Source organism: Homarus americanus, unplaced genomic scaffold, assembly GCF_018991925.1.
Source record: "Homarus americanus isolate GMGI-L3 unplaced genomic scaffold, GMGI_Hamer_2.0 scaffold7063, whole genome shotgun sequence".
NCBI lineage: Eukaryota > Metazoa > Arthropoda > Malacostraca > Decapoda > Nephropidae > Homarus > Homarus americanus.
In genome coordinates, this window is record NW_024740801.1 from 13,732 (window position 1) to 29,130 (window position 15,399).

Here is a 15,399-nt window from a genome sequence, read left to right on the forward strand (position 1 = left end):
CACCATGCCTCTGTGTCACCTTGCCCTGTGTGTCACCTACCATGTCTCTGTGTCACCCACCATGCCTCTGTCTACCTACCATGCCTGTGTACCTGCCATGTCTCTGTCACCTACCATACCTCTGTGTCACCTACCATGTCTCTGTGTTACCTACCATGCCTCTGTGTCACCTACCATGCCTGTGTGTCACCTACCATGTCTCTGTGTCACCTACAATAAATAAATAAATTTGACGAATGCGACAACCCCTGATCAGGCCACCACAACCCCACCCCCACCCGCTTACATACACAGTGTCTTAGCTCTCGTTAGGCCTACAGCAAATTTGATTAGACCATTGTACAGTATTCAGTAAGCAAGTGTTGTTCTTTTCATAAAGATACTGTACTAGAAACTCTACAAAAAAAGTTCACATAAATGAGTGTAGGTAGTGAGGTGTGGCACACTGATACTATACATATGAAGGCAGGACTAGAACTGAGGCTGAGAGTCCGAGCCAGTGAGACACGTGCCACACGAACTCATGCACAGACGTTCAACCGCATATTCGTTATCTTCTATTTTCCTGTTGTAATCACCGATGAAGATCCTCTAGCACCAGTATTAAAGCTACACTAGAAGTAACATAATTAAATGTTTATGGGTTAAGTTTTTAAACACAAATGGTCTTTTCTCCATTTATCAAGAAAATAAACAACATACTGCACAAACAGTTATGATATTACTGTAATTAACACTATGAGATGTGAGCATTAACAAAAAAAAAGAGAGTACGTGTAACGAGCTCTGTGACCACACGTTTGCAGTGGGTGAGAGACTGAGAACGACTGGACAGGTGCTGTGTACTTACTGCTGACCCACGCATTCAAGGTACGGGAGAGGACAGTAGAAAAACACTGTCACATATACAGTTATGACTACTCACTGCTCATAGTCTAGTTACAGTGGGTGATAAAATGTATGTAGCCCACATTTATATAAGTAATGCGGTCTGTTTGATAGGGGCTAATACACAAACCGTCTGGACTGATGTTGGATTTTCCAGACAATTTTCCTGGTGAACAGAGGAGCGGTCCACAACACCTCATAGAGTCCGAAAAAAGCAAATGACAATATATTGAAGTCAGATTTATCAAGGTCTTACTGTGTGTGTACGTTTCCTTTTCTCCCAGTCTACAGTGAACAACAATGATGTTGTGTTATACCACCACAAGAAGTAAACTCTCCAAGTTTAATATCTTACACATGTGAATATCATTCTAACCTTCAATAGAAGATTGATCTGGCACCCAATAACATCTGAGGATGAACAATAACTAGACTCTTAGATATAAAATACATTACTTCTACATCAGCAATACTGTATCCTGTTTAATATTCATAACCCTGTACTGTACTGAATCTACCAAAACAGTACAGTACATAACAGTTGATCATAGTACTGTACTTACATCATTAACAATTTTGTGCTCATTAACTTGATCTGTGTAGTATTCAACATTGGCAGTAACTAGGCCATTGAAGTAGAGCTTGACTGTTAGTGTCATAGTGTCCGAGCAGCATAGCACCACGTGGTTCCCGCCTGGTACTTCACACACCGACGTCTGCAATAATGACCATTTTTTATGTAAACAAGGTAATCACAGGTGGCCATTTAACCATCTTGCTTCATTAACATGTGAAAAACCTCTCCCTCTATCTGACTCATTAAGCAACTTACCTCACTGGCCTACTGGTTCAAGACTGTCAATGTACAGTAGATAGTTATAATACTGTCAATGTACAGTAGTTACTTATAATACTGTCACTGTACAGTAGTTAGTTATAATACTGTAAATGTACAGTAGTTACTTATAATACTGTCACTGTACAGTAGTTAGTTATAATACTGTCACTGTACAGTAGTTACTTATAATACTGTCACTGTACAGTAGTTAGTTATAATACTGTCACTGTACAGTAGTTAGTTATGATACTATCACTGTACAGTAGTTAGTTATAATACTGTCACTGTACAGTAGTTAGTTATGATACTATCACTGTACAGTAGTTAGTTATAATACTGTCACTGTACAGTAGTTAGTTATAATACTGTCACTGTACAGTAGTTAGTTATAAGTGTCACTGTACAGTAGTTAGTTATGATACTGTCACTGTACTGCAGTTAGTTACGATACTGTCACTGTACTGCAGTTAGTATATGATACTGTCACTGTACTGTAGTTAGTTATGATACTGTCACTGTACAGTAGTTAGCTATAATACTGTCACTGTACTGTAGTTTGTTATGATACTGTCACTGTACAGTAGTTAGTTATAATACTGTCAATGTACATTAGTTACATATAATAATGTCACTATACAATAGTTATAATACAGTCACTGTACAGTAGTTAGTTACGATACTGTCACTGTACAGCAGTTAGTTATAATAACTGTCACTGTACAGTACTTAGTTATGATTCTGTCACAGTACAGTAGTTAGTTATAATACTGTCACTGTACAGCAGTTAGTTATAATACTGTCACTGTACAGCAGTTAGTTATAATACTGTCAATGTACATTAGTTAGTTATAATACTGTCACTATACAGTAGTTATAATACAGTCACTGTACATTAGTTAGTTATAATACAGTCACTGTACAGTAGTTAGTTATAATACAGTCACTGTACAGTAGTTATAATACTGTCACTATACAGTAGTTATAATACAGTCACTGTACAGTAGTTAGTTATAATACAGTCACTGTACAGTAGTTATAATACTGTCACTATACAGTAGTTAGTTATAATACAGTCACTGCACAGTAGTTAGTTATAATACAGTCACTGTACAGTAGTTAGTTACGATACTGTCACTGTACAGCAGTTAGTTATAATACTGTCACTGTACAGTACTTAGTTATGATTCTGTCACAGTACAGTAGTTAGTTATAATACTGTCACTGTACAGCAGTTAGTTATAATACTGTCACTGTACAGCAGTTAGTTATAATACTGTCAATGTACATTAGTTAGTTATAATACTGTCACTATACAGTAGTTATAATACAGTCACTGTACAGTAGATAGTTATAATACAGTCACTGTACAGTAGTTAGTTATAATACAGTCACTGTACAGTAGTTAGTTATAATACAGTCACTGTACAGTAGTTATAATACTGTCACTATACAGTAGTTAGTTATAATACAGTCACTGTACAGTAGTTAGTTATAATACAGTCACTGTACAGTAGTTATAATACTGTCTCTATACAGTAGTTATAATACAGTCACTGTACAGTAGTTAGTTATAATACAGTCACTGTACAGTAGTTATAATACTGTCACTATACAGTAGTTAGTTATAATACAGTCACTGTACAGTAGTTATAATACAGTCACTGTACAGTAGTTAGTTATAATACAGTCACTGTACAGTAGTTAGTTATAATACAGTCACTGTACAGTAGTTATAATACTGTCACTATACAATAGTTATAATACAGTCACTGTACAGTAGTTAGTTATAATACAGTCACTGTACAGTAGTTATAATACTGTCACTATACAGTAGTTAGTTATAATACAGTCACTGTACAGTAGTTATAATACAGTCACTGTACAGTAGTTAGTTATAATACAGTCACTGTACAGTAGTTATGATACTGTCACTGTACAATACTTAGTTATGATACTATCACTGTACAGTAGTTACTTATAATACTGTCACTGTACAGTAGTTAGTTATAATACTGTCACTGTACAGTAGTTAGTTATGATACTATCACTGTACAGTAGTTAGTTATAATACTGTCACTGTACAGTAGTTAGTTATAATACTGTCACTGTACAGTAGTTAGTTATAATACTGTCACTGTACAGTAGTTAGTTATGATACTGTCACTGTACTGCAGTTAGTTACGATACTGTCACTGTACTGCAGTTAGTATATGATACTATCACTGTACTGTAGTTAGTTATGATACTGTCAATGTACATTAGTTATTTATAATACTGTCACTATACAGTAGTTAGTTATAATACAGTCACTGTACAGTAGTTATAATACAGTCACTGTACAGTAGTTAGTTATAATACAGTCACTGTACAGTAGTTATGATACTGTCACTGTACAATACTTAGTTATGATACTATCACTGTACAGTAGTTACTTATAATACTGTCACTGTACAGTAGTTAGTTATAATACTGTCACTGTACAGTAGTTAGTTATGATACTATCACTGTACAGTAGTTACTTATAATACTGTCACTGTACAGTAGTTAGTTATAATACTGTCACTGTACAGTAGTTAGTTATGATACTATCACTGTACAGTAGTTAGTTATAATACAGTCACTGTACAGTAGTTAGTTACGATACTGTCACTGTACAGTACTTAGTTATGATTCTGTCACAGTACAGTAGTTAGTTATAATACTGTCACTGTACAGTAATTAGTTATAATACTGTTCCTGTACAGTGTACAAAATTACTTATGATACTGTCACTGAACATTAGTTAGTTATAATACTGTCACACTACAGTAGTTAGTTATAATACTGTTCCTGTACAGTGTACAATAGTTAGTTATGATACTGTCACTGTACAGTAGTTACTTATGATACTGTCAGTTTATATTAGTTATAAAACTGTCACTGTACAGTAGTTAGCTATAATACTGTCACTGTACTGTAGTTAGTTATAATACTGTCAATGTACATTAGTTACTTATAATACTGTCACTATACAGTAGTTATAATACAGTCACTGTACAGTAGTTAGTTATGATACTGTCACTGTACAGTAGTTAGTTATAATACAGTCACTGTACAGTAGTTATAATACTGTCACTATACAGTAGTTAGTTATAATACAGTCACTGTACAGTAGTTATAATACAGTCACTGTACAGTAGTTAGTTATAATACAGTCACTGTACAGTAGTTAGTTATAATACAGTCACTGTACAGTAGTTATAATACTGTCACTATACAATAGTTATAATACAGTCACTGTACAGTAGTTAGTTATAATACAGTCACTGTACAGTAGTTATAATACTGTCACTATACAGTAGTTAGTTATAATACAGTCACTGTACAGTAGTTATAATACAGTCACTGTACAGTAGTTAGTTATAATAGTCACTGTACAGTAGTTATGATACTTTCACTGTACAATACTTAGTTATGATACTATCACTGTACAGTAGTTACTTATAATACTGTCACTGTACAGTAGTTAGTTATATCTGTCACTGTACAGTAGTTAGTTATAATACTGTCACTGTACAGTAGTTAGTTATAATACTGTCACTGTACAGTAGTTGGTTATAAGTGTCACTGTACAGTAGTTAGTTATGATACTGTCACTGTACTGCAGTTAGTTACGATACTGTCACTGTACTGCAGTTAGTATATGATACTGTCACTGTACTGTAGTTAGTTATGATACTGTTAATGTACATTAGTTATTTATAATACTGTCACTATACAGTAGTTATAATACAGTCACTGTACAGTAGTTAGTTACGATACTGTCACTGTACAGTACTTAGTTATGATTCTGTCACAGTACAGTAGTTAGTTATAATACTGTCACTGTACAGTAGTTAGTTATAATACAGTCACTGTACAGTAGTTAGTTATAATACAGTCACTGTACAGTAGTTAGTTACGATACTGTCACTGTACAGTACTTAGTTATGATTCTGTCACAGTACAGTAGTTAGTTATAATACAGTCACTGTACAGTAGTTAGTTATAATACAGTCACTGTACAGTAGTTAGTTATAATACAGTCACTGTACAGTAGTTATAATACTGTCACTATACAATAGTTATAATACAGTCACTGTACAGTAGTTAGTTATAATACAGTCACTGTACAGTAGTTATAATACTGTCACTATACAGTAGTTAGTTATAATACAGTCACTGTACAGTAGTTATAATACAGTCACTGTACAGTAGTTAGTTATAATAGTCACTGTACAGTAGTTATGATACTTTCACTGTACAATACTTAGTTATGATACTATCACTGTACAGTAGTTACTTATAATACTGTCACTGTACAGTAGTTAGTTATAATACTGTCACTGTACAGTAGTTAGTTATGATACTATCACTGTACAGTAGTTAGTTATAATACTGTCACTGTACAGTAGTTAGTTATAATACTGTCACTGTACAGTAGTTGGTTATAAGTGTCACTGTACAGTAGTTAGTTATGATACTGTCACTGTACTGCAGTTAGTTACGATACTGTCACTGTACTGCAGTTAGTATATGATACTGTCACTGTACTGTAGTTAGTTATGATACTGTTAATGTACATTAGTTATTTATAATACTGTCACTGTACAGTAGTAATAGTACTGTCACTGTACAGTAGTAATAGTACTGTCACTGTACAGTAGTAATAGTACTGTCACTGTACAGTAGTAATAATACTGTCACTGTACAGTAGTTAGTTATGATACTGTCACTGTACAGTAGTTAGTTATGATACTGTCACTGTACAGTAGTTAGTTATGATACTGTCACTGTACAGTAGTTAGTTATAATACTGTCACTGTACAGTAGTTATAATACTGTCACTGTATAGTAGTTAGTTATGATACTGTCACTATACAGTAGTTAGTTATGATACTGTCACTGTACAGTAGTAAATTATGATACTGTCACTGTACAGTAGTTAGTTATGATACTGTCACTGTACAGTAGTTAGTTATAATACTGTCACTGTACAGTAGTTATAATACTGTCACTGTACATTAGTTAGTTATAATACTGTCACTGTACAGTAGTTTGTTATGATACTGTCACTGTACAGTAGTTAGTTATAATACTGTCACTGTACAGTAGTTAGTTATAATACTGTCACTGTACAGTAGTTAGTTATGATACTGTCACTGTACAGTAGTTAGTTATAATACTGTCACTGTACAGTAGTTAGTTATAATACTGTCACACTACAGTAGTTAGTTATAATACTGTCACTGTACAGTAGTTTGTTATGATACTGTCATTGTACATTAGTTAGTTATAATACTGTCACTGTACAGTAGTTAGTTATAATACTGTCACTGTACAGTAGTTAGTTATAATACTGTCACTGTACAGTAGTTATAATACTGTCACTGTACAGTAGTTAGTTATGATACTGTCACTGTACAGTAGTAAGTTATAATACTGTCACTGTACAGTAGTTAGTTATAATACGGTCACTGTACAGTAATTATAATACTGTCACTGTACAGTAGTAAGTTATAATACTGTCACTGTACAGTAGCAAAGTTATAATACTGTCACTGTACAGTAGTAAGTTATAATACTGTCACTGTACAGTAGTTAGTTATAATACTGTCACTGTACAGGAGTTATAATACTGTCACTGTACAGTAGTTATAATACTGTCACTGTACAGTAGTTAGTTATAATACTGTCATTGTATAGTAGTTAGTTATGATACTGTCACTGTACAGTAGTAGGTTATAATACTGTCACTGTACAGTAGTTAGTTATGATACTGTCACTGCACAGTAGTTATGATACAGTCAACTGTACATTAGTTAGTTATAATACTTTCACTGTACAATAGTTAGTTATAATACTGTTACTCTACAGTAGTCATAATACTGTCACTGAAGAGTAGTTATAATACTGTCACTGTAGAGTAGTTATAATACTGTCACTGTACAGTAGTTATGATACTATCACTGTACAGTAGTTATAATACTGTCACCGTACAGTAGTCAAAATACTGTCACTGTACAGTAGTTATAATACTGTCACTGTACAGTAGTTATAATACTGTCACCGTACAGTAGTCATAATACTGTCACTGTGCAGTAGTTATAATACTGTCACTGTACAGTAGTTATAATACTGTCACCGTACAGTAGTCATAATACTGTCACTGTACAGTAGTTATAATACTGTCACTGTACAGTAGTTATAATACTGTCACCGTACAGTAGTCAAAATACTGTCACTGTACAGTAGTTATAATACTGTCACTGTACAGTAGTTATAATACTGTCACCGTACAGTAGTCATAATACTGTCACTGTACAGTAGTTATAATACTGTCACTGTACAGTAGTTATAATACTGTCACCGTACAGTAGTCATAATACTGTCACTGTGCAGTAGTTATAATACTGTCACTGTACAGTAGTTATAATACTGTCACTGTACAGTAGTTATAATACTGTCACTGTATAGTAGTCAAAATACTGTCACTGTAGAGTAGGTATAATACTGTCACTGTACAGTAGTTATAATACTGTCACTGTACAGTAGTTATACTACTGTCACCGTACAGTAGTCATAATACTGTCACTGTACAGTAGTCATAATACTGTCACTGTACAGTAGTTATAATACTGTCACTGTACAGTAGTTATAATACTGTCACCGTACAGTAGTCATAAAACTGTCACTGTGCAGTAGTTATAATACTGTCACTGTACAGTAGTCATAATACTGTCACTGTGCAGTAGTTATAATACTGTCACCGTACAGTAGTCATAATACTGTCACTGTACAGTAGTCAAAATACTTTCACTGTAGAGTAGTTATAATACTGTCACTGTACAGTAGTTATAATACTGTCACTGTGCAGTAGTTATAATACTGTCACTGTGCAGTAGTTATAATACTGTACAGTAGTCATAGCTCTGTCGCAACATTGATCAAAATACTTTCACTGTAGAGTAGTTATAATACTGTCACTGTACAGTAGTTATAATACTGTCACTGTACAGTAGTTATACTACTGTCACCGTACAGTAGTCAATACTGTCACTGTACAGTAGTCATAATACTGTCACTGTACAGTAGTTATAATACTGTCACTGTACAGTAGTTATAATACTGTCACTGTACAGTAGTTATACACTGTCACCGTACAGTAGTAGTTATGATACTGTCACTGTACAGTAGTTAGTTATAATACTGTCACTTTATAGTAGTTAGTTATAATACTGTCACTGTACAGTAGTTAGTTAAAATACTGTCACTGTACAGTAGTTATAATACTGTCACTGTACAGTAGTTATAATACTGTCACCGTACAGTAGTCATAATACTGTCACTGTGCAGTAGTTATAATACTGTCACTGTACAGTAGTTATAATACTGTCACTGTACAGTAGTCAAAATACTGTCACTGTAGAGTAGGTATAATACTGTCACTGTACAGTAGTCAAAATACTGTCACTGTACAGTAGTTATAATACTGTCACTGTACAGTAGTTATAATACTGTCACCGTACAGTAGTCATAATACTGTCACTGTACAGTAGTTATAATACTGTCACTGTACAGTAGTTATACTACTGTCACCGTACAGTAGTTATAATACTGTCACCGTACAGTAGTTATACTACTGTCACTGTACAGTAGTTATAATACTGTCACTGTACAGTAGTTATAATACTGTCACCGGACAGTAGTTATAATACTGTCACTGTACAGTAGTTATAATACTGTCACTGTACAGTAGTCATAATACTGTCACCGTACAGTAGTCATAATACTGTCACTGTACAGTAGTATAATACTGTCACTGTACAGTAGTCAAAATACTGTCACTGTACAGTAGTTATAATACTGTCACTGTACAGTAGTTATAATACTGTCACTGTACAGTAGTTATACTACTGTCACCGTACAGTAGTCACTGTCACAGTACAGTAGTCATAATACTGTCACTGTACAGTAGTTATAATACTGTCACTGTACAGTAGTTATAATACTGTCACCGTACAGTAGTCATAATACTGTCACTGTGCAGTAGTTATAATACTGTCACTGTGCAGTAGTCATAATACTGTCACTGTGCAGTAGTTATAATACTGTCACCGTACAGTAGTCATAATACTGTCACTGTACAGTAGTTATAATACTGTCACCGTACAGTAGTCATAATACTGTCACTGTGCAGTAGTTATAATACTGTCACTGTACAGTAGTTATAATACTGTCACTGTACAGTAGTCAAAATACTGTCTCTGTACAGTAGTTATAATACTGTGACTGTACATTTTATCAAGATATGAGAGGACAGGAAGAAAATTAAGGTCTAGTTCAATGCACCGTCAAGGAATTAATTGCAGTAAATCTTGGGGAAGACATTACCTTACCCAGTCCGTGAATCTTTGTGGATAAATCATTGCTAAGAAGGACACATCAGACAGACACACACACAAATACTTTAAGAATACATATTCCCATTAAACACAATAGGGTACAATAAGCATAAAAAATTTTTGACTGCAGGTTGTTGATCTGACTCACTGCCTATTTACACACAATTGCAGGGTTTTAATTGTTTCTCTTACTTTGAATATATATATATATATATATATATATACTGTATATATGTGTATATATATATATATATATATATATATATATATATATATATATATATATATATATATATATATATATATATATATATATATATATATATATATATATATATATATATATATATCGGTTCTCACTATATATTTTTTTGTTCCCTTATTATTATTATGAATTATAACTGTTATTATTATTATTTAATATTTTTTAATAATTTTTTATCAATTTTGTTTAATTATTATTTTATTACTGTATTATTATTATTATTATTATTATTATTATTATTATTATTATTATTATTATATTTTTGCCCCCGGCCCTGATGTGGATCATTGACCTGCGCCCAGATGGGCTAATCCTGTTAAAAAATAACAACTAAAAATAACAGAGGATAAATACTTGTACAGTACAGTGAGTTTTGCTATAACGCGTGTTTTGATAACGCGAATTTGCTCTAACGCGATTTATGAATTAGGAACGATATTTGTATAACGCGAACGCTTGTTTGCTATAACGCGATTTTTGCTTACTATTTCTCCAATTTTGTGGTAGTGAGGTATGCTATAACGAATCTAATTGGTTCTAGAACCTTGTTCGTTATAGCATTCGTTCGTTATAGGATTAATCCGTTCCAGGCCCCAAAATACAACCACTTAACACTGAAAAATATAATATAAAATTGTAAAAATTGTAAAAAAGTGCATAAATATGCATCTAAACCCCTGAAATAAAGAATAGCATTAATATTTGTAATAAAAAAACAATAAATTAGAAAAAAAAAAATAAATAAATAAATTAAATAATGTTCGTTGTAGGAGTTTCGTTCGTTATAGCATTCTCAATTTTATAGGTAAAACCGTTCGTTGTAGGAATATTCGTAGTAGGATCCGTTCGTTATAGCATACCCCACTGTATTAGCTGTGAATATAGTAAAGAAGAATATCAACAAGAAGCGTTCTGGTGATAGAATTCCCGGTGATGATCGTAAAAGAAAGGATATAACACTTGAAGAGAAGCTCAATTTTATCAACCTCAAAATCATCCTTCTCCCCCATCAAGTAAAGTGATACATTTACTGTATGATTTCATTATTGGATATGAATGTAACATTTATTTAGACTGTGCTATCCTTTGTGTTAGGCTAATTACTAAATTTTTTCGATTTCGAGTAATCTGCACCTAACCCTATTTTCTCCATAAGCCCTGTTATTTCTATTACGCGTTTTTCTATAACACGATATTTTACAAGAACACAATTATCGCGTTATAGCAGAACTACCTGTAATACAAAATGAAGCTGACAGAAATATTGACACAACTTACCTCAGTTAACGGGCCTGAGAAGGTTTCTATGATGGGTAGTAGATCCTGCAGCAGAGTCTTCCTCTCCACTAGAATACAATGAAAAAATACTGTACTGTCATGAGGAGAAGTTACAGAGTGAGGGTGAAAGTCTAGAGTTGTGGTGATACGTAACAGTTGACTGTACAAGTCCATGGCCATCAGTTACCCAATGACAAACATGATTGATTGATTAAAGTATCTGGCGTCACAGCCTGTGGCCACTAGATGCCAAAAATTAAACTAATTTAAAACTATGATATAAATAAATAAAGTTCTATTAAGCTTAAATATAAAAATTAAAATAATATAAAATCATGTAATTATTTAAAATTATAAGTGGTTAAGTATCTTTAATGCAATTAAAATTTTAAAATCTCCACCATCAGCTACAGAACTTCTCTCACTGAGCATCTTCGTGATGGAGTAGGAACCATCCTCCTAACAGCGCTTGGCCAGAAAAACAACTCCTCAAGTCCCCATGACTGGGTCACTACCAGCAAGTGTCTCAAAGTCAGTGGCACCAGACAGTCATCACAATAGGGCTGTGGTCCTCTGGCCATAAGGAAATTGTGGGTGACGTCAAGTGTATCCAACACATAGATGGATAAGGGCAATCCAAGGATATTCCAACGGGTAGATTTTTATGTTTAATCTCTCGCAACTTGTTGAGAACAGATAAATTATCCCACTGTAGCTGCCAGCAGGTCTGGATGGCTGACCTAACTGCAGGGAAGTAATCTCTGTGAGGGAGGGAGCATGACGAGAGACAGCAAACTTGGCCACCTCTTCAGCTCTCTCCTTACCTCGTATATAAATATTTCACTTTAACGAGTTTCACATTACAGATTCATCACAATAACGTCATTAATGAAATGCAACACCTCAACGCACAAGTTGATATTCACTCTGGGCGGCAATCTTAAGGACATCAGTGAGCGGGGTGGTTTGTTTTGATCAGTTGAGTGTGAACATTAGGTTTGGTGAAGTGTGTGAACAGGAAGTGTGGTGTAACCTACTCAGTATTGTATAACCTCATTACCTGTGGAGTGGTGAAGCATAGATTATGAGTAGCGTAGGTGCTGGTGTTGCTGGAGGGTCAGGAGGTGCTGGTGTTGCTGGAGGGTCAGGAGGTGCTGGTGTTGCTGGAGGGTCAGGAGGTGCTGGTGTTGCTGGAGGGTCAGGAAGTGCTGGTGTTGCTGGAGGGTCAGGGAGGTGCTGGTGTTGCTGGAGGGTCAGGAGGTGCTGGTGTTGCTGGAGGTCAGGAGGCAAGCAGTTGCTGGAGGGTCAGGAGGTGCTTGGTGTTGCTTGAGGGTCAGGAGGTGCTGGTGTTGCTGGAGGGTCAGGTGGTGCTGGTGGAGGGTCAGGTGGTGCTGGTGGAGGGTCAGGTGGTGCTGGTGGAGGGCCGGGGGTGGTGCCAGGAGGGTCAGGTGGTGCTGGTGGAGGGTCAGGTGGTGCTGGTGGGAGGGTCAGTGTGGTACTGGGGTGCTGCTGGAGGGTCATCAGGTACTGGTGCTGCTGGAGGGTCAGGTGGTGCTGCTGGAGGGTCAGGTGGTGCTGTGGAGGGTCATGTGGTGCTGCTGGAGGGCTGTGGTGCTGCTGGAGGTCAGGTGGTGCTGCTGGGAGGGTCAGGTAGTGCTGAGGGTCAGGTGGTGCTGCTGGAGGGTCAGGTAGTGCTGCTGGAGGGTCAGGTGGTGCTGCTGGAGGGTCAGGTGGTGCTGGTGGGAGGGTCAGGTGGTGCTGGTGGAGGGCCAGGTGGTGCTGGTGGGAGGGTCAGTGGTGCTGGTGGGAGGGTCAGGTGGTGCTGGGTGGAGGGTCAGGTGGTGCTGGTGGGAGGGTCAGGTGGTGCTGCTGGAGGGTCAGGTGGTGCCAGTGGAGGTCAGGTGGTGCTGGTGGAGGGTCAGGTGGTGCTGCGGAGGTCAGGTGCTGGTGGAGGGTCAGGGTGGTGCTGGTGGAGGGTCAGGTGGTGCTGGTGGAGGTCAGGTGGTACTGGTGCTGCCGGAGGTCAGGTAGTACTGGTGCCGCTGGAGGGTCAGGTACTGGTGTTAAGCAGGTCTGGTGGAGGGTCAGGTGGTGCCGCTGGAGGGTCAGGTGGTACTGGTGTTGCTGGAGGGTCTAGTGGAGGGTCAGGTGGTGCTGCTGGAGGGTCAGGTGGTGCTGGTGGAGGGTCAGGTGGTACTGGTGGTGCTGCTGGAGGGTCATGTGGTGCCGCTGGAGGCCAGGTGCTGCTGGAGGGTCAGGTGGTGCTGGTGGAGGGTCAGGTGGTGCTGCTGGAGGGTCAGGTGGTGCTGCTGGAGGGTCAGGCAGTGCTGCTGAGGTCAGGTGGTGCTGGTGGAGGCCTGGGGTGGTACTGGTGCTGCTGAGGGTTAGGTGGTGCTGTTGGAGGGTCATGTGGTGCTAGTATAGCCTGCAGCTGGTGGAGGGTCAGGTGCTGGTGGAGGCCAGGTGGTGCTGCTGGAGGGTCAGGTGGTGCTGTTGGAGGTCAGTGGTGCTGCTGGAGGGTCAGGTGCTGCTGGAGGGTCAGGTGGTGCTGCTGGAGGGTCTGGTGGAGGGTCAGGTGGTACTGGTGTTGCTGGAGGGTCAGGTGGAGGGTCAGGTGGTGCTGCTGGAGGGTCAGGTGGTACTGGTGCTGCTGGAGTGGTCAGGTGGTGCTGCTGGAGGGTCAGTGGTGCCTGGGTGCTGGAGGGTCAGGTGGTGCTGCTGAGGTCAGGTGGTGCTGCTGGAGGGTCAGGTAGTGCTGGAGGGTCAGGTGGTGCTGGAGGGTCAGGTAGTGCTGCTGGAGGGTCAGGTGGTGCTGTGGAGGGGTCAGGTGGTGCTGGTGGAGGCTGTGTGCTGGTGGAGGGTCAGGTGCTGGTGGAGGGTCAGGTGGTGCTGGTGGAGGGTCAGGTGGTGCTGGTGGAGGGTCATGTGGTAATTGGTGTGCTGCTGGAGGGTCAGGCACAGCTGAGGTCAGGTGGTGCTGCTGGAGGGTCAGGTGCTGGTGGAGGGCCGTGTGGTGCTGCTGGAGGGTCATGTGGTGCTGCTGGAGGGTCAGGTGGTGCTGCTGGAGGGTCAGGTGGTGCTGCTGGAGGGCTGTGGCAGTGCTGCTGGAGGTCATCAGGTGGTGCTGCTGGAGGGTCAGGTAGTGCTGCTGAGGTCAGGTGGTGCTGGAGGTCAGGTGGTGCTGGTGGAGGGTCAGGTGGTGCTGGTGGGAGGGCCAGGTGGTGCTGTGGAGGCTGTGTGGTGCTATGAGGCCGGGGTGGTGCTGGTGGAGGGCACAGGTGCCAGGAGGGTCAGGTGGTAGCGAGGCCAGGTGGTGCTGTGGAGGCCAGGTGGTGCTGGTGGAGGCCAGTAAGTTTGGTGGAGGGTCAGGTGGTGCTGGTGGAGGTCAGGTGGTGCTGGTGGAGGGCCAGGTGGCACTGGTGCTGCTGAGGTCAGCAGCAGCTGGAGGGTCAGGTGGTACTGGTGTTGCTGGCAGGTCTGGTGGAGGTCAGGTGGTGCCGCCTGGAGGGTCAGGTGGTACTGTGTTGCTGGAGGGTCTGGGTGGGAGGGTCAGGTGGTGCTGCTGGAGGGTCAGGTGGTGCTGGTGGAGGGTCAGGTACTGGTGGTGCGGGAGGCCGTGTGGTGCTGCTTGGAGGGTCAGGTGGTGCTGCTGGAGGCCGTGAGGTGCTGGGAGGGGTCAGGTGGTGCTGCTGGAGGGTCAGGTGGCA

At 39.0% G+C, this 15,399-nt stretch overlaps 1 protein-coding gene across 1 annotated transcript in view; it reads right to left on the reverse strand.

The window, feature by feature from the left end:
- Nucleotides 1-471: 471 nt before the first annotated feature.
- Nucleotides 472-15,399, reverse strand: part of LOC121875547 — a 42,636-nt gene continuing 27,708 nt past the window's right edge. Inside the window, exons 3-5 of the mRNA XM_042380128.1 lie at nucleotides 11,693-11,760; nucleotides 1,452-1,604; nucleotides 472-591 (exon numbers count right to left, since the gene is read on the reverse strand). Of these exons, the coding sequence (XP_042236062.1) occupies nucleotides 472-591; nucleotides 1,452-1,604; nucleotides 11,693-11,760 (341 nt within the window). The remainder of the gene's footprint in view (nucleotides 592-1,451; nucleotides 1,605-11,692; nucleotides 11,761-15,399) is intronic.